Below are 26,664 nucleotides of genomic sequence, written 5' to 3' on the forward strand. Positions count from 1 at the left end.
CCCCCGCCGCCCCCGCCCCCATGGACGTCGTCTCCACCACCGCCATCGTGCCGCAGTCCTCGAACTCGAGCTCTGCCGCACCCATGGACGTGGCTCCTGCTTCGGCACAATGAATTCATTGCCCCCGCTCATCACGACGACTTGCGGCGCCGCTTCTTGGTTGTCTTGGTCGTCTTCTTCTTGCGCCGCTTCTTACTCACTTTGGTCTCGCCGTCAGCATCTGACTCTGCGTCGGCCTTCTTCTTCCGCCGCTTCTTCTTGGTCGTCTTGGTCGTCTTGGTCTCCACCGTAGCCACATCGTCGGCATCCGACTCGACAGCCTTCTTCACCTTGCGCTTCTTCTTGGACTTCTTCTTGACCACCTTTCGCACTGGCGCTGAGGCCGAGCTGGAGGCCGAGGCCGAGCCGGAGCCGGAGCCAGAGCCAGAGCCGGAGCCAGAGCCAGAGCCGGAGCCGGAGCTGTAGCCCGAGCCGGCGTCCGAGTCCTCAAAGTCCAGCGAACTCGAGTTGGAGCTGGAGCTCCCGCGCGGCCGCGACTTGACCCGGATCGTGCCCTCACGGCCGATGTTCTCGGATGAGTCGTCCTCGTCATACACCTTGTTGAGCAAGTTCTTCGATTTGGCCTCGCGCTTCTTCATCGCCGCCAGCCGCTTGGAAGGCTTGCTCCGCAGCTTCTTGAGCCGCTTGCGGTCGGTGAGGAGCTTGGCGCACGTGTTGTGGTCAAGCTTGTTGGCCAGATCGGCTGCCGAAAACGCCTTGGAGCCGTACGCAAAGTCGAGCTCGCGCAGCTCGCCAGCCTTGTCGCGAACGTCCGAGTGGATGTGCCCAATAAGAGTCTTGGTCGATGTGTCCGTCGTGTACACTGCAATCTCTTCCAGCGACGCCTCGTGGTTGAAGAGAACCGCAAGGTGCGCCGGCGGCGCATCCTTCACCGCGTACCGGTGTGAGACCGGCACCCCAAGCCGGTACACCTCCTCGGCAGGCGCCGTCGCCACAGACGGCTCGATCTTGAGCAAGTATGCCAGTGAGTCGACCCGGCCCCACAGCACGCACAGGTGCGCCACCGTTCCGTTGATCACCCGGCCCTGGGTCGCCAGCAGCCGCTCGCCGTTGGCCGCCGCGTGCACGTCCGCGCCAAGGCCCACAAGCGTCTTCATCACAGAGTGCCGGTACAGGAGGACCGCAAGCTGCAGCGGCGTCACCTCGGTCGCCAGGTTGATCCCCACATGATACGAGACCCGGTACGCCGCCTTGGCCCGCGCGTTCACGTCGCACCCCTTGCCCACCAGATACTTGACCATGTCCGGCTTGTTGTACAGCACAGCCAGATGCAGCAGCGTCCCCTTGTTCACCACATACTATTCATCCGTCACACACCACCCCAGTCTCGCATGTGAGCACCCAGTACCCTTCCTTCCCCCCCCACCTCCCCCCCTGTCTCACTGCAGCCACTTCCGCCTGCGGGCTTTTTTGCTCTTCCAACCAAACCTACCTCCTGAACTCGCTCCAGCCCGCAGTCCCAGTCGAATACCACCGCCACATCACCACCACCATCACACCAGCTCGTCTGTGAGTCCTGCACACTATACCTCTACCTCCCCTTGCTTGCTACGCTTGCATCTTGTAGTCCTCACCCCCCCCCCCTCCCCCCCCCCCCCCTTCCCCCCTCAGTCCCCCCAACGGGCGGCCACCGAACACAGAGGCACCTTCCGCCGCTAAAGTCACCTACCGACAACTCGTGGTGAAGGGCAGAGGTGTAGCGGGTGGCACGCTTGCGCTTGGACGAGCAGTACTTCTTGAGAACCCACTTTTGCGAGCCCTTGATAGCCTTCTCGACCTCGGTCTTGACGCCCATGACGCAGCGGAAGAGGTGTGTACCCAGTGTCGCCAGTCCGCAGCCGCCTGCTGCCCCCCCCGCCCCCTGATCGATCACCTTCGCGCCACCGATCGATCGACTTGCCGGCGTCGGTGATCGCCAACACCCCACGCCGACCCCGCCCTTGCCCCGACCGCCTCTCCGCCCCGCACCCCACGCCCCTGCCCCACACTCCCACGGCATGTTGTGGGTCAAACATGAGCTATTTGCCCATCAGCTCTCCTTCCTTCGAGAGCGCATTGGCTCGCTCAACAAGCTCCTGGACGTGGCACACTCGCTTCGCGCCGCTTGTGACCCCACGACGGCCTCGATCTCGTACGACCTTTTCCTGCTCCCCAACCCCCGCCCCCAACCTCTGCTCCCTCGCTACTCACGCTCTCTCGCACCACAGGCTCAAAGACTGGCTCAAGCTCGCGCACAATGAGCTCAATCTCAAGCCGGACTTGGGGCTTGTCGCTTTTGATACCTTCCGGGTCCTCGCGGCGCCGCTGGTGGCCGTCTCGGCCGTCAATGACAGCGGGGCGTCGTCGTCGTCCGGCGGCGATGACGCTACCGCCGGCCTCCCGTCTGTCTCGCGGGTAGTGACCGAAGACAAGGTTGATGCCACGCTGTTTGTGCTCTTCCTTTTTGTTCAGCTCTACCACCCGCACATGCTCCGGTCGCAGCTCGTCGAGCGGGTGGAGAACTCGCTCCTCCGCTACGAGGAGCGGATGCAGACCGAGTGGGTCCGCGCCCACGCCCGCCATCTGGTCCAGCTCCTCATCCACGGCACCGCCGAAGACGTGCTCTTCCGCAAGCACCACAAGGCGCCCACAAACGACACCCTCTTCTCGTTCACCGCCATCCCTCTCGCCCGCACCGAGGTTGCAAAGCTCGCCCTTGTCCTCGGCTCGGGCTACGACCACTTCCACATTGCGCCGCCGTCGCAGTTTCTCGTCCCCACTACTCTCGATGCAACAGCTGCCGTCATTGCCGGCCCTGCGCTTGTCAACTACATCACCGCTAACCTGACGGTCAACACCACGGCGTACCCGCTGCTCCCGCTCCGCCGCCGCCCGCTCAACGAGGCCGAAGAGACAGAGATCTACACTTTTGACAACATGCCCGCCGAGCCGGCCGTACCCTACACCGAGCACGCCTCTTTTGCCAGCGAAGAGCGGTACGAGTCTGCGCCGCCGCTCGTCTATCGCGACATTGCCAAGAAAACAATGGGCAAGGTCTCGGCCGGCCTCTGGTCGTCGTCGCTCCGCTCGCTACACATTGTGCGGTGCAAGCACCAGTACATGTACTTTCTGGGCCCGCACGACTACGTCACCATCTACGGCTGCAAGAACTTGACCATTGTCGTTGGCGCTGTCGCCAAGGCTGTCCGCGTGCAGCGCTGCGTCGGCGTCCGCCTCATCTGCGCCACCGCCGCCCTCACCGTCAAGAACTGTGTCAACTCGTCGTTTTACCTCTTCTCGCTCACTCGCCCGCTTCTCAAGGAAAGTCCGAGCGCCTCACCTTTGCTCCGTTCAACACACACTACCCGCTCCTTGGCGCACACCTTGAGCGTGCCGGCCTTGACCCATCGGCGCCCAACAAGTGGAACGAGGTCATCTCGCTCTACTCGGCCGCCGCCGCAGACGCCGCCGCCTCACACGCCGAGCTGGCCTCTATTTCCGAGCGCGACGCGTCGACGTCGTTTGCCCTGCTCAAACCTGACAAGTTTACGCCGTTTGTCGTTCCGCTGCACATGGAGGGCGCGACGCGGAAGAACCCGTTCCCGCTTCCGCCCTCCTTTGCCGACGCCCTCGCCGCCCGTCAGGCCGAGATCGACTCGTTCCTTCAACTCATCTCCAACCCGCCGCTTCCCCTCGAGCAGCACGCAGAGTTCCAAAGCATCATGCACAAGCGCTTTCGGGAGTGGATGTCCAAGTCGTGTCCCTCGGCCCTCCGCGAAGTCCATCAGCTCCTCCTCGCTGCCAACGTCGAGCGAGCCTCGCGCCTCCCGGAGCAGTCGGTCGTCTCGTATCCGTTGCCGGACACCGACCGCACCGACCGCACCGACCGCACTGACCGCACTGACGCCTCGCGCGGATGACTTGCCTTTGCTGGCGATGCCCTGCCGGCGCAGCAGGTGTCCAACGTGTGCCGTTCACGGCGCCTGCAGCTTGGAGATGTACTGGATCACCTTTTGCCGCGTCTTGCGGCCGAGATCGCCTGCTCCCGACGAGACCAGCCCGGTCAGCTGCTTCACCGAGTACTCGCCAAAGTGGTCCTTGATCCACGGCATGATCTCGTGCTCCTGCAGGTAAAAGGCCTTGACAAAGCCCTCGACTCGCGCCATCCCAGGCAGCGGCGAGAGTCGTGTCAGCTTGGACAGCTCCGACCGGAAGACAGAGAGGTCCAGGAACATCAGCGCTCGACCCTCAATCGAGCACTTTTTCGTCGTCGCATACCCCTCGACAAGCATTGTTGCCATGCATTCGATGATCGATGCCCAGAGCTTGTCCTGGATCTCGCTCGGCACCACGGTCTCCGAGAGCGACGCAAACCGCGAAGCAAGCATCTGCGACTCGCGCGTCAGCAGGTTGACATATCCGTTGTGCTCCATGCCCACTTCTTTCGGACTAAAGTTGACCGAGTTGAGCGCTTGCCACGACGCGCTGAGGTCGATAAGCCGCGTCCCCACGTTGGCGTACATGTACTCGCGCAGCGGGTTGAGCTGCGCCACGCTCGTCTCGTAAAACGAGGCCACTGCCCCGCGCAGCTGCTTGTCCACAGACTCCTCCACCTGCGGCCGGACCTCGCGAAGTACCTCGCCTACAAACACCAGCGACTCAATGCCTACCACCCGCTCCGCCAGCCCGTACAGCGTCGTCGGCGAGCCGAGGTTGACAATCGAGCACAGCGAGGGCAGCGACTCGAGCGGGAGGAGGCCAAGCCCGCGGACAACAAACGCCTCCAGCCCGGCGTCCACCGCCGAATCCGCACGCACAAGCGCTAACACGCGCGTCGTCTCGCTTTCCGGCGAGCTGCCGCTGCCACTCGCCACCGCTCGCGCCAGCAGCCCCGTCAGCGAGTTGGACGATGACGATTTCGGCATCTTGCCCTTGCCTCCCTTGCTTCCCTTGCCCCCGCTGCCCGAGCTGCCCACGCCCAGCACGCCCGAGCCGTCGCCGGCGCTGTTGCTGCCGCCGCTTCCGGTCCCGTTGCCGCCGGCGTTGCCGCCGCTTGCGCTGGCGCCACTGCCGCTCTCGCCGGCGCCTGCCCCGCTCTCGCTCGCCGCACCGCCGGCCGTCCGTGGGTCGAGCGTAAGCTCGCGGACAAGGTCCTGCCCGCGGAGGCCAAACAGCTTGAAGACTGAAAACACGTAGAAGAGAAGCAGCTCCTCCATCCCGTTGAGCACCTCGCCCGAGCATGCCTGCAGCGCCGGGAGAAGGTGGGTGTACTCGGCGAGCGCGCGAAGGAGCGAGATGGTGGCTGAGCCGACCAGCGGTCCGCCGCGCTCGCCGGCAGCCACCTCGCCTCTGCCACCTGCATCGCCACTGGCGACGACGGAGGCGGCTTCGTCGACCGGCGGCGCAAGCGCACGGAATGGGTTGCCCTCCATCGCAAACCGCTCGGTCAACGAGAGACGGCCGCCGGTTGACGCTGTCGCCGTCACTGGGCGCGCCAGCACCGATTGACGTGGGCGAACAAACTTCAGGTCTGCCACTCCGTACGAGGCGTGGACCGGCCACCGCTGCCAGGTATCGTTCTCAAGAATGGTCTTGAGGTGGTCCAGCGCCTTGGCATGCGCCGTCTCAAAGTACGTCGTCGCAAACGCCCGGGTCGCCGCTCGCAGCGACCCGCACTTGGTCTCCGAGTACTCGTCGCCGATGACGGCGAGGCCAGTCGCCAGCTCGAGCGTGCCAAAAACAGCCGACGGCGGGAGAAGCGCCACGTTGGCCACTGACACAAACGAAACCACATACCGCTCCAGTGAGGCCCAGAGCTTGTCTGACCGCAGCTCCCGGAGCATCGCGCCCACGCCCACAATCAGCGGCATTTCCGGGGGAAGCTCACTGGCATCTGCGGCTGCGGCCGCCGCGGCCCTGTGCCATGACTCGACGGCAGAGTAGTTGTACAGCAGGTCGCACCCGCACGCCGCAAGCTCGCGGAGCGTCTCCACAAACGCGTCCTCGGGCACCAGCGCTGCAAGCTCCTTGAACTTGAACTTGGTCCGGTACATCCGCATCTTTTTGCTCGATACCTTGCCGTCGCGTGCTACCACAGAGAGCACCACGTTGCGCGTCGCCAGCCGCACCGCATCGACCACAATCGAGCCAAGCGTCTTGACAGAGACCTCCTTGCCGGCCGCGGCGTAGCCCGAGAGTACTGCACCGTATCGCTCTGCATCAAACGAGACAAAGGCCTCGCGGATGGCGTCGCCCATCGAGACCACTGCCGCGTTGCGCGCGTTGGTCACTTGTGCTCGCAGGTGCGATGCGCACACCAGCGTCGGCGGCTCGCGCGCGGCCTGGTCCTCGACGGGGCTGTCATCGGCCACCTCGTCGCATTTGCCATTTTCATCTTCTTCTTCGTCGACTTTGTCCGCTTCCGCCACACGTGCTTCGGCTGCGTCGAGCGCCGCCAGGACCTCGTCTGCCAGCGTCACGGCGTCGGCAAACGCACCGAGCTCGAGCTGCGCGTCGATGGCGGCCGGCGCCTGCTCCAGCGACGACAGGACCGAGAGCAGGTCCAAGACGGCGGTAGCCGTCGCTTTGCACTCTACCGCCGAAGAGACTGCCAGGCCCGAGGTAGTCAGGTTGTCGCGCGCGGCGCCCAGATTGCGGCGGCCGTTAGAGCAAATGACTCCTGCAAACTGCAGATCGGTCTCCACCTCGCGGACCCGCTGCATGCCCGAGACAAACGAGTCGTACGACTCTTTCAGCCGCGCGTCGAGTACACGTTGGATCCGTGCCAGGCCGGCGTCGAGCACAGCCTCCTGCTCCTCCAGCCAGTCCACAGGCACGGTCGAGCCGCGACCGCCACCAGGCAGCGACTCAAAGACATAGGCCAGCCCGTCCCGCCCGGTTTCAAAGAACGCCTCATCGACCTCAAAGTCCTTCGGCCGCACCAGTACCATCTCTGCGCCGTCCCCTTCGTCCTCACCCGGACCTGCACCCTCCGCAGGAGCTGCAGCCTCAGCCCCAGTCCCGACCGACGGCTCTGCCCCTGCCTCCTCAGTGCTCGTCCGCGCTCCAGGACGAGCCAGGGATGCGACCACAGTAGCCATGCGTGTGTATGTGTTGACAATTAAAGGCTACGCTTGGGATGGGGTGGCTGTGGAGGGGTGTGGTGTGAGTGTGTGTGCGTGAGCGTGTGAGGGGGAACGGGGAGGGGGGAGGTCACGCAGTGTCGCCGGTCGTCAACCAGGCTGCGGCCCCCCCTGCCTGCCCCCCCCTCTCCCTCGACATGGGCGTGATCAACTCAATCCTGGCTCACTATACTCCTTCTTTACCGATGGCTGTCTCATAATAATGCCCCCCCCCCCCCCTCTCCCCCTCTCCCCCCTGACATACTCTGTGGCTCTATTCGTTTCTGATGAGGTCATGGCTGTGACTGGCGAGTGCGACTCGAATCACACTGGCCGAGTCTGGGTCGAATCGCCAGGCGAGTCGCCAACCGAGTCGCAAGGAGGCGACGACGCTTCGTGGAGAGCTTCCAGACGAGTTGCCACACTCCACCCAGACTCTCCCATCTACGCCACCTACTCTCCAACGCACACCCTAACAACGAGGTGAAGCGTGTTGAAGTACTTTGACAAACGTTGATCTGCCTCTTTGTTTCGTTTCGGCTTCTTTTCCCACCTCCCCCCTTCCCCTTATCCCTCCCTCTGCTTCGAACGCGTGGTCTCCAGGTTCGATCAACCTTCGCAGCGTTCCAAAGAAGTCCTCAATAGAGAGTGACCAAAACCCGGCGCGCATTTCCGACGCTCACGCGCAACTACTTTGCCAACGCAACCCGTGACCACGACGTCGCCGTTGTAGCAGTCATTGTTCTTGTCACTCTCATCATTATTGTCTTAGTACTCTAAGCCTCTCTTTGCTCTGCATGTCTGATTCTGCACGCCATGCACGTTCCGCCCCTCTTGCCGTCCTCGACGCCGTGCGCGAGCAGGTAGCCGCCACGGCGTCGAACCCGACCGAGGCCCGCCTGTACGCGCTGATGCAGCGGATGTGCGAGCTCAATTGTGAGCTTGAAAAGTCGCGCTTCGACTCGCAACGCGTCCGCCAAACCAACGCCATCATCATGAAGCGCATGATGACCGCCCTCACCGCCAACCGCGAGCTCGCCGACCAGAACTCCCGCCTTCGCGGCGCTCTGACCCACCTTGTCAAGCGGGTCATCAACGGCCGCCAGATGGTCGGCCCGCCGGCTGTGGTTGCTTCCGACCTCGCGCAGCAGCCAGCTGCGGTCTCGCCCGCCGCTGCCACCGCCGCTGACGGTGCTGTGCCCGCGCCTGCGCGGCTCGCCGATCCGCGCCGCGCCCAAAGGCTGCAAGCCTCGGTTGCCGCTGCCCGCCGCGATCTCATCCATCGTCCGCCGCGTGTCCACCGCGCCTCGCGCTCGCCGTCGCTCGAACCTAAGCCGATTTAGCTCTCTCCTGTACCTCCCTCCCTCCCCCCCCCCCCTCCCCTTTCTACTCCCCTCCCCCCTCTACTATCGAGGGTGAGAGGAGAGTACTACGTTAATGTCTTTGTGTTGTTGTCTGTCTCTGTCGAGTGCCGCCTCACACCACTAATATCAGTGTGATCCATGGAATGGCAAAACAGCCCGCGCTCCACGCGATGCGGACCGCGACATCGTGGAGTTCGGCACCGCGCGGAACGAGTGCGTCCGACAGCGCCACGGTGGCCTTGAACACCAGCCACGAAGCCGCAACGTACAGCAGCGTGGCAAGCACAAAGTTGATGAGCGGATAGCCGTCAATGTAGACGGTGACAGCCTTGGCGTCGTGCGAGAGCCAGATGTGAAGCTGAAGGATGTAGGTCTCGAGCGTGATGCGTCCCAGCCAGGCAAACAGATGCATGTGCCAGTTGCGCAAGATCGTAAACATGTTGCGGAGGACAATGAAGAGCAGGATCGGAAGCCACGCCGTGTACGGATGTTGTGCGTTGTATGCGTACTTGTCGTTGGCGACTAGGATGTGGACAAACCAAAGGTAGCCGATCCAGAGGCAGACGGCGGCCAGCACAGCCTTGGTCGTGTGTCGCACCACCGGCCGCTGCGCGTTGAGTGCGCCCAGGATCTTGGTAGCCTGCGGATGTACATACGCGCTCGCCATGCCCAGCACCACCATGTAGTGGTCAAGATGCGTGCGAAAGTGCCACTCATGCAGCGACCCGTTGTACGAGAGCAAACCCGCAAGCGGAGCAAATACAACCTCAAACACACCCGGAATGTCAAAGAGCACAAAGTTGAAGACAACAAGAGCACAGAGCTTGCCTGTCATGAACGCGACCGACTCGTTCGAAGCGTGTCCGATGTACATCGTGACGTAGACCTGAAGAAAGGCAAAGGTGTGGAGGGCGCAGACGTAGTACAACATGTACTGCCGCTGCAGGCCGAAGCACACCACAGTGACTAGGAAGTTGAGGCGGAACATCATCTTGGTCAACCGAACCATGGAGAAGTCCTTGCGGATGTAAAAGTACGAAAAGTTGCCAAAGCCTGTCATCCAAACGTACGCCGCGATGAAGACCCGGATCATGTTGTACGTCTCCTTGGCAGCAAAGTAGTGGTAGAGCACAAACACCACCTGCATCCACCCCTTCCACTCCTCGGTCTGCTCGCGGTTGAGGATGACCGCATCCGCCTCGCAACCACCCTTGGTCGACCAAGAAGGCTTGATGGTGAGCAGCGCCGCAGCGCCGAGCGCCACGTTGAGAAAGGCAAACAGATCGCGCGAGTACTGCCGTGGCGCCGACGGCCAGAGCTTGATCGAAGGGTCGCCGTCGGCGGCATCGGCGTACAGCATCACAAGGCTGAGGAAGAGGACATGTCGCGCGAGGTCAAGCCCGCCCTTGCTCTGCAGATAGGCCTTGACCTTGGTGAAAGCATTGTTGGTGTTGAACGCCGGCGGCATACCAAGGTTTTCTCCACTGGTCGTACCGGCCTCGGCGTCATCAGCCGCCTTTGGTCCTGTTGCTGGCATGTCCACTTTGTCTGTCCCGCCTTCTGGCTGCAACTGTGCCAGTTCCTGGTTCGTGTACAAGAGTCTCAGGATCCACGTCGGAGCAAGGGCGCGGAACGGGGACGGCGAAGTGCTGAGGGCGTGCAGGAGAGCGTGGTACTCGGCATAGAGCCAGAGAGCGATGCCGAGATACAGATAGAGGACTACAACAGCATGAGCGGCCTCCAGCCAGCGTGACGGCCGCCAATCTGGATGGACAGTCTTTGGTGACAAAGCCTGGCTCGACGCCGACTTGACACGCCGCGCCGCAAGAGTTTGTACCAGTGCGCCGCCAATCTTCATCGCCACTTCGGCGTCAAAGTGAAGGCCGTCGGGGACATGGCTTGCAAGCTTCTTGCTCTCGGCACTCAGCAGAGTGTGGAGGTCAAGATAGAGCAGCCCGCTAGTGAGTGGATTGTACTCGCCGCTAGTGATGGTGCTGCGCGCCAAGGCGTTGAGCTTTTGGATGTGCTCGTCGCGAAAGATGGTTGAGACCACACGCGGACCCGAAAGTGCAGCATCCACCAGCGGGGTGTGTGAAAACCAGAGGCCCCATGACGGGCCCGTCTTGTCGTTGGCTGCCCACCGTGCTGCCACCGTGCGCAGCGTGACCAGCAACGCCTCAACACGATCGGCCAGCTCGCTGCGGCCGAGCTTTGGACGATAAAGGAGATCGTGCAGGCCGACGTTGCAGATGACCACATGCGGGGCATCCTCAGCCGGTGCTAGCGTCAGAGCCAGCAGCTCGCGTTCGATGTCCTCCAGATATGGCGCGTAGACGTACTCGAGCTTGGCGTTGAGCTCTGCCACGTCAAACGCGCGGTTCTTGTTGGGCTTGAGCCTCGGGACCGGCGTCTTTGCCCCAGCAGCAATAGCATGCATACCAAGAAAGACAAGCTGGCCAACCGAGTCACCCAGAAGAGTGATGCGCATGCCCTGAAAGGCATTCACCCTGGCGATCTCACCAGTGGGGCAGCCATCCGGAGAACCTTGCTCACCGTCCAGCACTGACTGCAAGCATCGAGTAGGCTCAACAGTCATGTCCGCACAAGCCACATCACCAACCGCCACCAGCCCCAGCAGTCCCAGCATCAGTAGCCATACCTGCACTCGCATCCTCTCTAGTGTACCCGTGCAATCAACTGGCTTGGTTTTTTCAGGGAGAGAGAGAGAGAGAGAGAGAGAGAGAGAGAGACAGAGAGGGGTGGGGGAGAAGGGGTGGGGGGGAGGGGGGAGAGGGCAAGCGAAAGGGGAACAGGGAAGAGGATGGATCTGCCATGTTCTGGCTCGCAATGCAAAGGAGAGGATAATCGATGTGTTTTTCATCATTCCTGGCTGGTCTGACTGGGGACTTGGCTGAGGCGTAGAATACCCGCACTCATTGCGATGCCACAGCTGCAGGTCTAAGCGTTGCAGTCGAGCAACAACAAACATATGGATACATACGCTACGCGGTGTGTGATAAAAAAATCTGTTGTTCTCCATCCCCCTTGAGCGTCGCAATCCCTCCCATCGCGCGTGGTGTGGTCAAGATGCAGGCAGTCGGACAGACAGACTCTTTAGGGGCTCGAGCTTCCATTCGGGCCTTCTCCTCCTGTCTCCTCCTCACCGACCGCTCCTGTCAGCACTTGTCGCAGGAAATAGCCACAGAAGCTCGATAGAGGCAGCAGAGAGGACATGGACGAGTACTCGTTGGATGCGTTTAATCCTCGAGAAGCGTCAAAGGCGGCGACAGGGGCTGGCAAGAGTGGAGGCGGTGGAGAGGGGCGGCGAGTGGGCCAGTGGCTGCCTCGTGCGGCCAAGGGTCGCGGGGATGCTGGCTATGTGGGCATTCTCAACCAGGGTGCCACATGCTACCTCAACTCATTGCTACAGATCATGTACCTCACGCCCGAACTCCGCGCTGCTCTCTTTGCTCTCGACCAGGAGGAGCTCGGCATGTCGTCGCAGGCTCTCGAGGTGGCCGACGACGGCTCGGTCGCCTGCGCTGCCATGTTCCAGTCTGACAACTCGGACGCTGGCGCTGCGCCGACCACCGGAAGAGGCTATGGCGTGAGCGATGTTGACGATGTTGGCGCCAGTGATGCTGCTGCCGACGAATCTGACGATGCCGACACTGCTGATGTCGACGCTCCCGACTCGCCCGCAGCTGATGTTGTCGTCGACGACGCCACTCTGGATCTGATGTCGGGTATGGGCTTTTCGATGGCGCAAATCCAGGCGGCGTGCCGGGCGTACCCGGATCCGGCCGACTCGGAGCAGCGGGTCAACTTTGTGCTCGAGGGCGGCGACCTGTCGCGGGCAGGCCGGCGGCGTGCGACCGACCGCTCCACCGGAAAGCCGCCGCGGTCGTTTGGTCCGTCGTACCGGCACGGCTCGCACAACCGCGAGCCGGTGGTCGCGTACTCGTCGCGGCCGGGCGCCGACTCTTCGGACTCGGACTCATCTGCTGGTGGCTTTGGCAACATGGGCGGTGCCGACGACGACCTGGACCTATTTGGATTTGGCGGCGACGGCGGTGACTCGTCGTCGGGCAACGATGACGGCGTCATGGATTTGTTTGGCGGCGTGTTTGGTGAAAATGATGATGGCGATGACAACCATACTGCCGATAGTGATGACGAGCCAGCCACGGTCCTGGCACCGGCACCGGCACCGGCACCAGCACCGGCCCCAGCTGAGGCTGAGGACAAGGCCAAGGCTAGGGCCGATGCTGTGCCCGATGCTCTGCTCGAGGTCGCGCCCGACGTCGAGGTTGAGGCTGACGCCGCGCCCGATGCCGCACCCAAAGTCGATGCCGAGCCCACAGTCGAGGTTGAGGCCGATGCTGCGCCCGATGCCGCACCCAAAGTCGATGCCGAGCTCGACGTCGAGGTTGAGGCCGACACCGCACCCGATGCTGCACCCAAAGTCGATGCCGAGGCCACAGTCGAGGTTGAGGCCGATGCTGCGCCCGATGCCGCACCCAAAGTCGATGCCGAGCCCGACGTCGAGGTTGAGGCCGACACCGCACCCAAAGTCGATGCCGAGCCCACAGTCGAGGTCGAGGCCGATGCTGCGCCCGACACCGCTCCCAAAGTCGATGCCGAGCCCACAGTCGAGGCCACAACCGATCCCGCACCCGAGCCTGAAACGCCGCAGCTCAAGGTTCTGCTTCAGCTTCAGGCTCTGTTTGCAGAGATGCACTCGCGCAACGTTGCCGCCATCTCAACCCGCTCGCTGACTCGCCGTGGCTTTCAGTGGCTCGACAACGAGTCATTGCAGCAGCACGACATCCAGGAGCTCAACCGCATCTTGTTTGACGCTGTCGAGCAGCAGCTGCGCAAGACGTCGGCGCCCAACACAGTCCGTGCCCTCTACGAGGGCACCCTCCTCAACCGGATCATTTGCATGGCATGTGAGACCGCGCGCGACCGGCCCGAGTCGTTCCTCGACCTCGTCATTCCAGTTGCAGGCTTTGACTCGCTGCCGGCTGCCCTCGACTCGGTCCTCGACTACGAGGTGCTTGAGGGAGACAACCAGGTCTCGTGCGCCGTCTGCGACTCGAAGCAGGATGCCCGCATGGGCGCAAAGATCGCTGAGCTGCCGCCGCTCCTTGTCTGCATGCTCTCGCGGTTCGAGTATGACTGGGCCGCCAACAAGCGAGTCAAAGTCAACTCGGCCTTCCCTTCCCGCTTGTCCTCGACATGGCGCCTTACACCGCAGACTATGTCGCGCCCGACGCCGGCAATCCTGATGCTCCGTACGAGCTGCTTCCGTCCGAGGGCGAGCTGTTTCAGCCGTCGGTCGACCCGGCCTCGCCTGCGCTCTTTGACCTAGTCGCCGTCGTCATCCACTCGGGTGGTGCCTACGGCGGCCACTATCATGCCTACGCTCACGATGTCGCTGCCGCCACCAACGTCGACCCGGCCTCGCTGCCGCAGTTTGAAGATCCGGCGCTCGAGCGCGCTCGTCTTGCGGGCGCGCCCAACCTTGCGGGCTGGTACGACTTCAACGACTCGCAAGTCACCCCGATCCCTGTCTCCACCCTCGCCTCGCAGTACGGGCAGGAGTCAGCTACCGAGTGTTCGTACATGCTAGTCTACCGCGCCCGCTCTTCGCTCGCCGCTGCGCGTGCCGCCGCCGCCGCCGCTTCCCCGCCGCCGCATCTTGCCGCGCTTATTGCCTCCAAGGATGCCCACTATGCCGCTGTCCGCTCCGAGTACGCCGAGATGGCCAACTACGCAGAGCTGGTGGTCCACTCGGCTGCAAACTACGTTCTTCACAACGGCGAGCTGACCGCCATCAAGCGGCGCGCCAACGTCATCGCGCCGACCCACGCCGTCCAGCGCATGGACATCGACCTCCGTCATACTCTGGCCTCGCTCCGCAACGACATCAAGGCCGCGTTTGGCTCCGCTGTTCCAGGCTCTCCCGAAGACATGCTCCTCCACTCGGTCTCGACCCGTATGGGCAAGCTCCTGCTCTCGCCAGTCACAACTCCACCAGAGACTCTTCTTCGTGACGCTGGCTTTGACGTTGACGGACTCGTTCTTCTCGCCTGGGACGGCACAACCGTTGACGGCCAGCTCTGGACCGGCGCCGAGGAGAAGATCGCACTTGACCTCATCTTTTACCCGAACGCCGCCAACTGCAACGACCACGTCACCATTCCGGTCCGCCTCCGTGAGGTCGACACGCTCGCCGAGGCCAAGGCTGCCATCGCTGCCCAGCTACCGGCTGGTCTCGAGCACTTGTCCGCGCTGCCGGATGTCACACCAGCTGCACTGGCCGCTGTTGCGGCAGCTGCCGCCTCTGGTGACTGGAGCCGACTCCTGCTCTCCCGGCTTGATGCCTCGGGGGTGGCCGCGCTCTCGGCAGAGCCGGAGACCCGAATCGCAGCGCTTGGTGTCTTTACACTCGGCTCCAAACTCACGCTTGAGCTCGCACCTGACGACGGTGCTTTTCTCGCACAAGCCCACTTTATCGAGCGCCAGTTCCAGCTCGACATCTGCGTCACTGACTCACTCACAGTCCAGTTTCCGCAGGCTGTGTTCAAGCTCGCGGTCAAGAAGACAATGACTGTGGGCGAGCTCAAGAAACTGGTGTTCGAGCAGCACGTCGATCACACGCGCCTACCTCCCACCGGCCCGTGGCGAACCTCGGCCGCCCTGCCGTGCATGCGGCTGGCGCGTACCTCTGGCTGGGGCCTCCACGGCAACCAGTTTGCCTCGGAGCGGCTCTCGCTTGCCGACGCTGGGGTGGTCAACGGCGAGAAACTGGTGCTGGAGGAGGGTGAGGCACCTGATCCTGACAAGGTCAACGTGCGCTTTGTCTACGGCTCGGCCGACGGTGACCGGCTCTCGGTCGAGCAGTCAGTCCGCTGTGCCAAGTCGCAGAGCCTCGCCGCGCTCAAGGCACTCATGGCTGCTCGTGTTGGCGCAGAGCCGGCCGCTGTCCGGCTGCGCGAGACCGATCTGTGGGACGGACCGGCCGGACTCTACGCCGACGAGAGCCTCGCCCTCGATGACGCCAACATCCACGCTGACGACCTTGTCTGGCTTGAGGACGGCAAGCCGCCGGTGCCAGGCGCCATGATTCTCAGAATTGAGCTGTACTCGCCACCTGGCGCCTGGTCCGTCGACGCCGCGCTTGCTCCCGCGTCTGCTGCCGAGGGTGATGAGTCTCCACCCATGCCTCCCGCTTCAGCCTCGGCCATCGATGCCATGATTGCGCGCAGCCGAGACGTCGAGACTGCTTCCGACTCGGCCCTCGCCGGGTCGGAAATGTCGTCGCCAGTCCTCCGCATCCTCCACGCTGACGAATCGCGCTTCCTGTCGTTTGGCGAACTTGAGGTCTCGGCCTTTGACTCGACGCGGCAGTTTCTGGAGAGCCTCGCGCCGCGGTTCTCACGCTGTGGGGGAAATCCAGCCGCGCTCCGCCTTTGGTCACCGAGCCATCCGCAGCGCTTGCTCACGGCGCCGCCATTTGGCACCGAGAGCGAGGCAGACCCACTTGATGTCACCCTCGGCGCACACCAGCTGCTGGACGGCCAGTCGCTCACTGTCGAGATTGTCGATCCCGCCTCCAATGCCCTCGCAGACACCGACCTCGTTCTATACTTGCACGTCCGCTCGCCGCTTCGGCGGATGTGGAGCAGCGTCCAGGAGTTTATCTTTCGGGCAGCCACGGCGCCGACACCCGAGAGCCTCGCCGCCGCGCTCAGCAAGGCGCTCGGTATCCCGCTTGACGCGCTCCTTGTCGCCAAGTACGATCTCGGCATGGCGCAGTGGCGGGTGGTGACCCGCGGGTCGGAGCGGGGAGCGCACGAGGCGTCAGCCGCCGCTGCTGCCGCCGCGGGCGACGACGATGATGGCATGGGCATGGCGGCATCGAACAAGCAGTCCAAGACGCTCAGCTCGGGGAGCTTGCGCGAAGCGCCGTACTTTATTGCGCACGGAGACGTTGTCGGAGTCAAGGACATGCGCGAGGACCCCGCCGACAACGACAACTTTGTGTCGAGCTCGTCGTCGACTGCTGACTTTCTCACCTCGTGGTCGGCCACGTCGGCCGCCGGCGGCACTGCGCCCAGCGGCTCGGGCGCAGAGGCACAGTTGCGAATCAACTATTGAAGAGCTACTGCACCTTGCATGGGCCGGCGGCACCGTCGTCAGCGAGTAGCGCCTCGTTCGACTCGATGAGCTCACGATGCGGCGCAACAGGCCCAAGCTCACCTTGTGAGCGCCGGCTAGCCCTCGTCTTGGCAAAGAACGGGTGCTGGAGCGCCTCATCGACAGTGATGCGCACGTTCGGATCTTCGGTGAGCATGCGGTCGAGCAGGTCGTGGATCTCTTTGCGCTTCGATGGCTTGACGTGACTCATCTTGGCCACCAGGTACTTGCGCTTCATGCGGCCGCGGTGGTCGAGTGGGACGTTGAAGACGAGCTCAAACATGAGAACACCAAGCGAGTAGACGTCGACTTGGGGGGTGTAGCCGCGCGAGCACCGCGCCCACTCGTCGGCAACCTCGGGTGCCATGTAGCCCTGCGATCCGGTAAAGGTCTTGGGCGGCGCGATGGGATCGTACCGGATGACGGTGTCAAAGTCGATGAGAATGGCGCGGTTGGAGACAGCGTCGAACAGGATGTTGTCCGGCTTGATGTCGCGATACATAAAGCCGAGCTTGTGAAAGTACTGCAGCGCCAGCAGGATGTCGTACGCAAAAGAGGCAAGCGCCTTGAGCGAGAGCCTGCCAAGAAAGTTGTACAGCGCCTTGGCCGATGCGTCTTCGATGTATGGATAGACAACTGCAAAGGTGCCTGTCTCTCGCAGCGGGTGCCACGCCAGCATAGGAATGATGTACGGCGACCGTGGCTCTGGCAGGGAGCTCAGTAGATGCACCACCTTGGGTGGCGTTGACGCCGAGTAGCGGTTGTCGTTGAAGATCTTGACCACAACGTGCGCGTCCGGATCCGACATTGGCGACGCACGGAAGACAACCGTGTCGTTGCCGGTAAAGAGCCGCTTGCGGAAAATGTACCGGTCTGCTAGACTCAGCATGTTGTCTTCCTGCTGTGTGGTAAAGCCGGGCATCCGCTTGAGTGCGGGCATCGACGGCAAAATCTTATCCGAGCCGGGCGACGAGTCTGCCGCGGACGAGTCAGACGACGAGTCGGACGACGACGACGACAACGATGACGACGACGAGCCGCTATCTGAGTCTGAGTCTGAGTCTGACTCGCCTTGGACTTTCACGGCCGGCGCGACGGCCGAGGCAGCGGCTGTCGGCGCGGGGGCCGAGGCAGCGGCAGCGTGGGCGTCGGCGACCTCGGTCTTGGACCGATGCCGGCGACGACGGCGGCGCGAGCGGCGCGAGTCGACGTACGCCTGCAGCGCAGCATGCTTGTCAGTCATGATAGCGAGCCGCTCTTGGAGGGCAGTGCGGTCGGCCACCAGCGCGTCCTTGTCGGCCTGGAGGCGGGCGAGATCGGCGTCGGCGGTCTCGAGCGAGACGTCTGCCGAGCGCGACATGCGCTTGCGACGGCGGCGACGCTGGGGCGCACCTGACCTTGTCAGCTCGTCCGAAAGTAGCGCAATTTGGCCCTGTAGCGCCTTGATGTGCTCATCGGCCTCTGCCAGAGCATCGTACTTTTCCTCCTGGTTGCGGCGGTGCGACTCGATGAGCGCATCGATGTCGTCTTCCAGCGAGAGAATGAGCGCGTCCCGAGAGGCCAGAGCAGCCTCGGCCTTGCGCAACCGTTCGAGCAGCGCATCGGAGGAAATCTCGCTCTGCGATGTGCCAGCACCTTCCTTGCTCGCACCGTCTTCATGCGGTACGACGACAACGCCATCGCCAGCAGGCGGCAGGTCACCGTCTGACGAAGAGAACGCAAACGAAGAGGCCGACAGCTCGTCAGACTCCATGCCATGGACCAGCAACGACGCCGCCATCCTCTCACACACCCTCGCTCTCTTTACCAAAGAGTGCGGTGTCTGTTGTCAGAGATTGAGCTTGCTCCGGCTCTGGCCCTGGCTACCGCGCAGCAGCCGCTCCCGCACCAGCTGGCACCGAATCCGACCAGACACACTCTCACGCTCGCTGGGATGGCGGGCTCTACCGATCAAGTACAGCCAGTTTCCTCCAATGCCTTTGGTAGGGGCACTGGCTGTCATCAAAGGTCTCGATCGGTCTCGCAAGGGGATGGGAGACGAATCGGAGGCGGCTCCGAGTGACTGGGCTGTCGTCGGGCGGGGGGACTTGTCTTGCTCGTCTTGGCTGGCAGCGGGGCTTCTGGCGATTGGCTCTGCTGTGCGAAAGGTGGAGACATGGCGCCGCTCAATCTCATCCCGCACAAGTCGTGGAATGTGTGGAGTGCCGCCAATCGGGCTCGGGTGGATGCGGATGAGGCGGCAGCGGCGGCAGCAGAGCGGGCGGCCGATGAGAGAGCAACACGGCTGCATGCGCACATGCATGCCGCGAGACGGGTTGATGGCCCGGCGGGCGGCGGCGGTGATGTAGGGCCGGTGACCGCCACGCTCTTTGTGCCCGAGCTGGCGCCGCCTGCGCCGCCTCGCCCGCCTCGCCCTCAAACCCTGGGCGACGAGCTAGTGCCGCCGGCGTTGCCGGCGGGCGGAGTGGGGGCCCCGGACCGACGGCGTGGAGCTCGCACGGCTGGCATCCATCGCGCCGCTGCAGCCAAGGCAAGAGGCGATCCGATGGCCCTTGTGGCTGCTCTTGCCCCGGATCTCGCTTCAAGTCTTGTGGCGAGACCTCCCCCGTCGCTTGCACGTTCACGGTCCCGGTCGCGGTTGCGATCACGGTCGCGATCGCGGTCGCCACGTAGAAAGCGGTCGCGGAAACAGCGGCGGCAGTCCCGGCATGGTCAGCGGTCGCGGCGACGGCGGCATGTGTCGCGGCGGAGCGGCAGGGACTGACATTGTGGGCTGTCACGGTTTACAGAGCGGCTTGCGCCGCGGGCGCGAGGGCATGTACAGCAGTGAGGGCGCGGCGGGCGAGGGCATCGTCGCGGTAGTGCCAGGCAAAGACAAACTTGGACGGGTTGTCAGGCGGGATGGAGATGACGAGCGAAGTCGAGGCCGAGACAAGGCGGTTCGGTGGGTCGTGCGTCATGTTGAGCTCTGAAGCGAGGGAGGGGAGGGCGGCGAGGTGTGCGGCGACGGCGGCGAGGTCGGCATCAGCGACATGGACGTCGACAGCGACGGTCATGCCGACTTCAACCATGCCCATTTCTTGCAGAGCCGACGAGGCCGAGAGCAGGCGGGCATCGCCGACCGCGCCGGACGAGTCGCGGTCGACGAGGAGGACGCCCGAGAGCGGGATGGCCGGCCGGTCCAGAAGCTTTGCGCGCTTTGTGGCGAGCGGGGCGGCAAGCGGAAGAGGGGCGGCGTCGTCGTCATTGTCGCCGTCGTTGTCGCCGTTGGCAGCAGCGTAGCTCGGCAGGCGCTTGCGCTTGGACGAGAGCGAGGCGGCGACGAGGTCAGACTCGAGGTCAATGACCAAGTGCGGCGTGGTGGTGAGGGTCAGGGTCTCGCCGTTGGGCGGATTGTAGGCCGGCAAGTTGAACGAGGAGCGGATCTTGTCCTTGAGAAAGTTCATCTTGCGGCGTTCGCCATGGACGAGGACCACCGACTCGGGCTGGCACTGCGAGATGAGCTGCAGGATGCCCTTGGCGTCAGCGTGGGCCGAGAACGAGAGCGCCGAGACTTGCATCTTGACGTCGATAACGGTCGACGCGTCGACCTCGAGCGCCTTGGTCTCGCCAGCAAGGAGCTTGGCGCCGACGGTGCCCTTGACGCAGTAGCCAGGAAGGATGACGAGGTTCTTGGGCGAGTGGGCCCACTTTTTGAAGACAGCCAGCGAGGTGCCGGCGTGGAGCATGCCTGGCGTGGCAAAGAGAACGCACGGGCCGGGCGAGTCTGCGTACGACCGGTCAAACTCGGAGATGTGGGCAAACTCGAACATGTTGCGGCGGACAAACGACTCCTTGATCTTCTGGTTGGTCCACGGAATAAAGAGCTTGTAGTACATGTTGGCCTTGGCGGTGAGGCCGGCCGAAAAGTAGATGGGGATGCCGCCGAGGCCCATGCGCTCCCAGTACGTGTCGAGGAGGATGCAAAGCTCCTGAGCGCGGCCGAGGGCAAAGACCGGGATGAGGACCTTGCCGCCGCGGGCGACGGCCTCGTGGACTTGCTGCAGAAAGTCGCCCTCACGCGCGCGCTTCGAGTCGCGGATGGTGGTAGCGTACGTCGACTCGGTGATGAGCACGGTCGGCTTGCAGAGGTCAACCCAGGCGGCGCCGAGGTGGCGGTCGGGCGTCATGTTGTAGTCGCCGGTGTAGAGGACCGAAGAGCCGCCGGCTGACGCGAGGAACATGGCGGCGCCGAGGACGTGCCCGGCGTAGTACGCCTTGAGCGAGAGGCTCTCGTCAACATGAACCGTTTCGTGCAGCGCAACTGGGATCACCTTTTTCATGCAGTTCTTGATGTCTGCCGAAGTGAAGAACTTGCGCATGCCGTGCCGCTCCACCATGATCTTGCGAAAGTCCTCGAGCAAGATGGGCGCCACGGCCTTGGTCGGCGTCGTCATGTAGATCGGACCGTCATATCCGCACATCTCGGTAAAGTACACCAGCCCGCCGCAGTGATCGAGGTGAAAGTGGGTGATGACCACAGCGTCGATGAGGCCCGTAAAGTCGACGGCGGTCTCGCGGGCACTGTCGTTGGCTCCGGCCTCGCCCGCTGCACCTACCCCGGCCCCACTTGCGCCAACCTCGCCGCTAGCGCCCATGGCGCTCTCTCCTGCCGCATGCGGGATGAGGAAGGAAAAGTCCGGGAAGCGGCGCGAGTCGTTGTACCCCATGTGCATACCGCAGTCGAACATGATGCGCTTGCCCGCGAGCGTCACCACCACGCACGACCGCCCCACGTCCTGCCCGGCGCCGAGCGGGAGGATCTCGATGTTGGCCATCGTATGCGTGTGTGGGAAGCTTGAGGTAGAGAGCGGTTGTGTGGGAGGCTGAAGTTGGGTGTGGTGGGGTTTGGCTGTGGTGTTGTGTTTGTTGAGTGTGTACCGTGTCGTGAGCGAGTGGCGTCCAGTGGCTCTTGCTCCCAGCCATCAATCAGCCATCTGGCTGATGGTCGAGCATCCCTTCTCCTCCTCCCCATCCCTCCCCCCCTCCCCCCCCTCCTCCCTGATCCAGACAGTGTTCAATGTCAATCTCAGCCGCACGCATGCAGAATGTCTTTGCAGGCTATTATGTCAAAGACCATCGTCACCCAACCCGTCTGTCTGATGAGGCTAAACATCCGGTCGGACATCTGAAGGCAGGAAGAATGGCTTTCCAACTTTCTCGGCTCGCCACCCGTCTCTCTCCCCTTTCCCTCCCGACCACACACACACACAGATGAAGGCACTTATTCTTGTTGGTGGCTTTGGTACTCGCCTGCGTCCGCTCACTCTCTCCGCGCCCAAGCCGGTGGTTCCTTTTGCTAACAAGGAAATCGTCCTGCACCAGATTGAGGCACTTGTTAAGGTACGTCCCCCCCCCCCTGTGTTGGCGTTATGTGGGGAGGTGTGGGTGCTGGTGGTCGGCGACGCGCTTTGGGCCTGCCGTCGATCCACGTCACAGGCAGAGTCCACAACGACCGTATGCGTATGGGGCGCACATAAAGAGTACTATGGGAGATAGGTTGCTAGAGGGCGAGCTACTTACATAGACTGTACGCGTGTACAGGCCGGTATCGATGAGGTTGTCCTCGCCGTCAACTACCAGCCCGAGAAGATGATGGAGGCTTTCCCGAGTGCAAGTGAAGAGGGGGAAAGGGGAGGGGAAAGGGGAGGGGATGGAGAAAGAGTGGAGAAAGAGGGGAGGGGAGGGGCGGGGAGGAGGGGGAGACAGACATGGGGGAATCGGGTGAAGGGGTTGGTGGAGAATGGCACGACTTGGGTGGCTTTGTCGGAAGGAGGAAGGGAGGGCGGCGGAGGCGTGGGCACGGGAGGTGGTGGTAGGTCAGTTTTGGAGTAGCCTGCCAAGCCAGCCCCCCCCCCCTTCTGGGGGGGGGGGAAGTCTGCCACGACTCACAGCAAGCCCGACATGGGTGGGCGGCAAACTACAGCTCGGCATTCGCATCTCGACCTCGCTGGAAGAGGAGCCGCTCGGTACGGCTGGCCCGCTCAAGCTGGCGGAGAGCATTCTGGGCTCGGACGGCGAGCCGTTTATTGTGCTCAACTCTGACGTGATCTGCACGTTCCCGTTCGAGGAGCTCATTGCCTTCCACAAGGCGCACGGGAAGGAGGGCACGATCATGGTGACCAAGGTGGAGGAGCCATCCAAGTATGGAGTCGTTGTGTCGGACGGCGATGGCAAGATCGAACGGTTCGTGGAGAAGCCGCAGGTCTACGTGGGCAACCGCATCAACGCCGGCATCTACATTTTCAACCCGGCCATTCTGGAGCGCATCCCGCTGGCGCCGACCTCGATCGAGAAGAAAATTTTCCCGGTCATGGCCGATGAGGGCCAGCTGTACTGCATGGACCTGCCGGCGTTCTGGATGGACATTGGCCAGCCGCCTGACTACCTCAAGGGCATGGTCATGTACCTCTCCGCGCTGGCCTCGGGTGACGTCTCGGGCGAGGGCCCGTCCGGCGCTACCTTCGTCGGCTCGCTGGTCGAGGGTGATAACTTTATCGGTCCTGTCTTTATGCACCCGGACGCCGTCGTCGACGAGACCGCCCTCGTCGGGCCGAACGTCGTCATCGGCCCGGGCTGCTCTATCGGTGCCGGCGCACGCGTCCAGCGCACCACTCTGCTCGCCGGCGCAAAGGTCAAGGCCCACGCCTGGGTCAAGTCCTCCATCATCGGCTGGAACTCCACCGTCGGCCGCTGGGCCCGCCTCCAGAACATCTCGGTCCTCGGCGAGGACGTCAAGATCACCGACGAGCTCTACATCAACGGCGCCCGCATCCTCCCGCACAAGACCATCAAGGACGACATCCCCACCCCGTCTATCGTTATGTAGTCCGTGTCTCCATCCCACTGGCCTTCCCCCTCGTCCCTGTCCTGTCCCAGCCGGGTCGGTCAATGAAGTACTCGCCCCCTTCCGTCCCCCCCCCCCACCCTTTGCTGCCGCTCCCCGCGAAAGCTCGCCTCGTTTCCGACCGTTCACACTCCGACCCGCCGCACAGCTCCGCTGGCTCCAGCTCCAGCCCCAACAACCGCACCTCTTCCCCACCCCACTCTCTTCATCTTCATCATGTACGCCTACACATCCACATCTTGCATCTGCCAGCCACAGCGTGCCCCACACGGTTTGCCTCGTGTTTATTTACACGGTATCCATGGAAGCAGCCATAGCGCCGCCTTCTGCGTGGGTTTTGCCCTCTGGCGACGGATGGCTTTTTCTTCTGTCGTCCTTCCCTGCCCGACGCAAGTGGGTATTACCCTCGTGTAGATCCGCTCCGAGCGCTTCTTCCGAGCTAGCAAGGCGGCGACAAGCACACACATGATGCTAGGTAGTGCATGCGCTCGTTGAGCAAGCACCCCCTGCCAGTGGGAGGTTCCGCGGCTCGGACGGTGCGGCCGTTGGACGTTGGCTTTTTTTTTGGGTCGGGCGCGGCACCAAAAGGTCGCGTCGTTCCTTTCTGCGCATGCACTCACCCGCTCCCCACTCGCTTGTGTCACAGGTCCAACCCCACCGCTGCTGCCGCCCCGGCCGACACCACCAACTTTACCACCTTTGGTAACCCGTCCGGCTACGGCTCGGCGTACAACGCCACCGGCCCGGTCGTCGGCTCGTTCGTCGCCGGCCCGTCTGGCCCGGCCAGCGTCAACGTCCAGGAGGCCGAGACCTTCCAGAACGTCGTCGTCCGCATCCCGCACGCCGAGATCGCGCAGGTCGTCCAGGGCCCGCCGACCATCAAGCGTCGCGTCATCCCCGGCCCGGTCATCCCGCGTGTCGTGCCCGATGTCATCCCCGGCCCGGTCCGCACCGTCAAGCAGTTTGTGCCCGGCCAGATCATCTACAAGGATGAGAAGGTTGAGGTTCCCGGCCCGGTCCGCGAGCGGATCGAGCGCGTCGAGGTTCCCGGCCCGGTCATTGAGCGCGTGGTGAAGGAGTACGTGCCCGGCCCGGTTGTGGAGAAGGAGGTCAAGGTCGAGATTCCCGGCCCTGTGACGTACAAGGACGTCAAGGTTGAGGTGCCCGGTCCGGTCATCCGTCGCCCGGTCCCGCAGCAGGTGCAGGTGCCTGGCCCGGTCCGTGTTGTCCAGCAGCGCGTCCCTGTCCCGCAGTACCACATCCGCGAGGTTGAGGTCGAGCGCAAGGTCGCCGTGCCCAAGCCGATGCAGACCAAGGCGCCGAGCATGACCCGCCATGTGTACGTCCGCAAGACGGATAACCTGCTCATGGCCGAGAACGCGCGCCTCCGCCAGGAGATCGCGTACCTCAACTCGCTGCCGTTTGCCACCACCGAGGAGGACAACATCATCGCCGAGCGCGTGCTCCCGATGCCCGGCTTTGGCGGCTTCGGTGCCCGCAGCAGCAGCAGGCTCAGTTCCAGTACCCCGGCGCCGCGCCGGCCCCGTACGGCTCGGCCTACCCCGGCTACGGCTTCTAAGCAGCGTCTTTGTTGAGCCTCCTCGGCCGTGATGACGACGATAAAACGTTTGACAAGCCTCCGCATACCCACCTTTGTTTTGCCCACCGTGCCTGCCTGTCAGCCGTGGCCACACACCTCTCGGGCGCCCATGCGACACTCACTCCCCACCCCATCCCGTCGCTGGCTCCACGCCGCACTCGGAGTAGCCGCTGCTGGCCTTGCGATCCGCGGCCTGGCTGCTGTGTGGGCGCGATGGAGGCGAGCCGGCCAGGCTCGTCCAGCAACTGCAGCAGCGTGTCCACCTGCCCTTGCCGGTGCTGCGGCTGAGATCGTCCTCCCGTCGTACAACATTGCCGACGACATGGCATTCTTCACTGAAACGCTCGGCATGGTCCTGGTGCGAGTGTACCCGGCCGACGACCCGGCAACAGCCGTGGTGGCCGGCCACGGCGTGACTGTCCGCCTCCAGCGCGGCGCTGACGGCATGGCTGGCACCATGGTCCTTCGTGTCGCTGATCCAGACGCGGTGGCCGACGGCGAGCGAGCCATCTTGGCACCGAACGGATGCCGCATCAGGCTTGAGCATGCTGCGCCGCCGCTTGTTGTCCCACCCGTCCTCCCCGAGCTGGTGGTGACTCGCGCCGGTGCCACTGATGCGTGGGGAGTCGGCCGCGCTGGCATGGCCTATCGCGATCTCATCCCGTCACGGCTTGGTGGCGCGGTCATCGCCTCGCACATCCGCATTCCCGGCGGAGGCGAGGTTCCCGACTCGGTCCACTTTCACGACGTCTCGTTCCAGCTCATCTACTGCTACCGCGGCTGGGTCGAGGTCGTCTACGAGGACCAGGGCCCGCCGTTCCGGCTAACCGCAGGAGCGTGTGTCATCCAGCCGCCACTCATCCGCCACCGCGTCCTCCGCGCATCATCTGATCTCGAGGTCATCGAGCTCGGCGTGCCCGCAGAGCACATGACGACCATCGACCACGATCTTACGCTCCCCACCTCTGCGCATCTCCCGAAGCGGCGGTTCTCGGGCCAGGCGTTTGTCCATTTCACGCCGTCACAGGCAGTCTGGGCTCCCGCGCGCATCCCGGGCCTGGCAGCCTGCGACACCGGCGTCGCTGCCGCCACACTCGGCAAGGCTTCTGTCTCGATCGTCGCCCACCCTGCCGTCGGCGATCGCGTCACGTCGACTCCACGCCTCCACCACTCTGCCGACATTCTCTTCACCTTTGTTCTCGATGGCTCGCTCACTCTTTCCACACCCTCACGGACAGACTCTCTCGCTGCGGGCGATGCCTTTCTTGTTCCCGCCGGCATGCCGTCCTCTCTCTGCGATCTCTCTGACGATCTGCAACTCCTCGAGGTTGCTCTCCCCGGCGTCTTTGACTCGGAGGCCGTCGTCTAGCCCCCCTACCCCCCTGCCGTTGGAAATACCCTTGCCCTTTGATCCCGATAATGTCCAGTCACACCTGCCAGCACCTTCCA

General features: G+C 63.4%; 11 protein-coding genes across 11 annotated transcripts; 6 read left to right on the forward strand and 5 right to left on the reverse strand.

Moving 5' to 3' along the window:
- Nucleotides 1-94: 94 nt before the first annotated feature.
- Nucleotides 95-1,855, reverse strand: AMSG_01026 (uncharacterized protein; the record flags this gene model as incomplete). The annotated part of the gene is made up of 2 exons (XM_013906748.1): nucleotides 95-1,358; nucleotides 1,730-1,855. The coding sequence occupies 2 exons, from the start codon at nucleotides 1,853-1,855 to the stop codon at nucleotides 132-134; spliced, it is 1,353 nt and encodes a 450-aa protein (XP_013762202.1). The 3' UTR covers nucleotides 95-131.
- Nucleotides 1,856-2,009: 154 nt separating this feature from the next.
- On the forward strand, nucleotides 2,010-4,193 carry AMSG_01027 (uncharacterized protein). The gene is made up of 2 exons (XM_013906749.1): nucleotides 2,010-2,191; nucleotides 2,268-4,193. Exons 1-2 carry the CDS (start codon nucleotides 2,058-2,060, stop codon nucleotides 4,171-4,173), a joined length of 2,040 nt encoding a protein of 679 aa, XP_013762203.1. The 5' UTR covers nucleotides 2,010-2,057; the 3' UTR covers nucleotides 4,174-4,193.
- On the reverse strand, nucleotides 3,566-7,070 carry AMSG_01028 (uncharacterized protein). The gene has a single exon (XM_013906750.1). It carries the CDS (start codon nucleotides 6,987-6,989, stop codon nucleotides 4,014-4,016), a length of 2,976 nt encoding a protein of 991 aa, XP_013762204.1. The 5' UTR covers nucleotides 6,990-7,070; the 3' UTR covers nucleotides 3,566-4,013.
- Nucleotides 7,071-7,579: 509 nt separating this feature from the next.
- On the forward strand, nucleotides 7,580-8,983 carry AMSG_01029 (uncharacterized protein). Its single transcript, XM_013906751.1, has one exon. The coding sequence runs from the start codon at nucleotides 7,958-7,960 to the stop codon at nucleotides 8,501-8,503; it is 546 nt and encodes a 181-aa protein (XP_013762205.1). The 5' UTR covers nucleotides 7,580-7,957; the 3' UTR covers nucleotides 8,504-8,983.
- AMSG_01030 (uncharacterized protein) lies at nucleotides 8,591-11,126 on the reverse strand. Its single transcript, XM_013906752.1, has one exon. The coding sequence runs from the start codon at nucleotides 11,118-11,120 to the stop codon at nucleotides 8,637-8,639; it is 2,484 nt and encodes an 827-aa protein (XP_013762206.1). The 5' UTR covers nucleotides 11,121-11,126; the 3' UTR covers nucleotides 8,591-8,636.
- Nucleotides 11,127-11,756: 630 nt separating this feature from the next.
- Nucleotides 11,757-17,131, forward strand: AMSG_01031 (uncharacterized protein; the record flags this gene model as incomplete). Its single annotated transcript, XM_013906753.1, has 2 exons — nucleotides 11,757-13,699; nucleotides 13,732-17,131. 2 exons carry the CDS (start codon nucleotides 11,757-11,759, stop codon nucleotides 16,688-16,690), a joined length of 4,902 nt encoding a protein of 1,633 aa, XP_013762207.1. The 3' UTR covers nucleotides 16,691-17,131.
- Nucleotides 16,689-18,539, reverse strand: AMSG_01032 (CAMK protein kinase). The gene has a single exon (XM_013906754.1). It carries the CDS (start codon nucleotides 18,507-18,509, stop codon nucleotides 16,695-16,697), a length of 1,815 nt encoding a protein of 604 aa, XP_013762208.1. The 5' UTR covers nucleotides 18,510-18,539; the 3' UTR covers nucleotides 16,689-16,694.
- Nucleotides 18,540-19,497: 958 nt separating this feature from the next.
- Nucleotides 19,498-21,546, reverse strand: AMSG_01034 (integrator complex subunit 11; the record flags this gene model as incomplete). The annotated part of the gene is made up of 1 exon (XM_013906755.1): nucleotides 19,498-21,546. The coding sequence occupies one exon, from the start codon at nucleotides 21,544-21,546 to the stop codon at nucleotides 19,513-19,515; it is 2,034 nt and encodes a 677-aa protein (XP_013762209.1). The 3' UTR covers nucleotides 19,498-19,512.
- A 436-nt stretch (nucleotides 21,547-21,982) lies between these two features.
- Nucleotides 21,983-23,646, forward strand: AMSG_01035 (mannose-1-phosphate guanyltransferase beta; the record flags this gene model as incomplete). Its single annotated transcript, XM_013906756.1, has 3 exons — nucleotides 21,983-22,111; nucleotides 22,313-22,379; nucleotides 22,663-23,646. The coding sequence occupies 3 exons, from the start codon at nucleotides 21,983-21,985 to the stop codon at nucleotides 23,595-23,597; spliced, it is 1,131 nt and encodes a 376-aa protein (XP_013762210.1). The 3' UTR covers nucleotides 23,598-23,646.
- A 451-nt stretch (nucleotides 23,647-24,097) lies between these two features.
- Nucleotides 24,098-25,194, forward strand: AMSG_01036 (uncharacterized protein; the record flags this gene model as incomplete). Its single annotated transcript, XM_013906757.1, has 3 exons — nucleotides 24,098-24,105; nucleotides 24,262-25,075; nucleotides 25,117-25,194. The coding sequence occupies 3 exons, from the start codon at nucleotides 24,098-24,100 to the stop codon at nucleotides 25,192-25,194; spliced, it is 900 nt and encodes a 299-aa protein (XP_013762211.1).
- A 343-nt stretch (nucleotides 25,195-25,537) lies between these two features.
- On the forward strand, nucleotides 25,538-26,584 carry AMSG_01037 (uncharacterized protein; the record flags this gene model as incomplete). The annotated part of the gene is made up of 1 exon (XM_013906758.1): nucleotides 25,538-26,584. The coding sequence occupies one exon, from the start codon at nucleotides 25,538-25,540 to the stop codon at nucleotides 26,582-26,584; it is 1,047 nt and encodes a 348-aa protein (XP_013762212.1).
- Nucleotides 26,585-26,664: the final 80 nt, after the last annotated feature.

This window comes from Thecamonas trahens (assembly GCF_000142905.1).
Source record: "Thecamonas trahens ATCC 50062 unplaced genomic scaffold supercont1.4, whole genome shotgun sequence".
Lineage (NCBI taxonomy): Eukaryota > Apusomonadida > Apusomonadidae > Thecamonas > Thecamonas trahens.

Coding starts and splice junctions, on each gene's coding strand:
- AMSG_01032 (XM_013906754.1), bottom strand. CDS start 18,509: ATGGCGGCGTCGTTGCTGGTCCATGGCATGGAGTCTGACGAGCTGTCG.
- AMSG_01027 (XM_013906749.1), top strand. CDS start 2,058: ATGTTGTGGGTCAAACATGAGCTATTTGCCCATCAGCTCTCCTTCCTT. Junction 2,192..2,267: donor CCCACGACGGCCTCGATCTC/GTACGACCTTTT, acceptor CTCGCACCACAG/GCTCAAAGACTGGCTCAAGC.
- AMSG_01029 (XM_013906751.1), top strand. CDS start 7,958: ATGTCTGATTCTGCACGCCATGCACGTTCCGCCCCTCTTGCCGTCCTC.
- AMSG_01028 (XM_013906750.1), bottom strand. CDS start 6,989: ATGGTACTGGTGCGGCCGAAGGACTTTGAGGTCGATGAGGCGTTCTTT.
- AMSG_01030 (XM_013906752.1), bottom strand. CDS start 11,120: ATGACTGTTGAGCCTACTCGATGCTTGCAGTCAGTGCTGGACGGTGAG.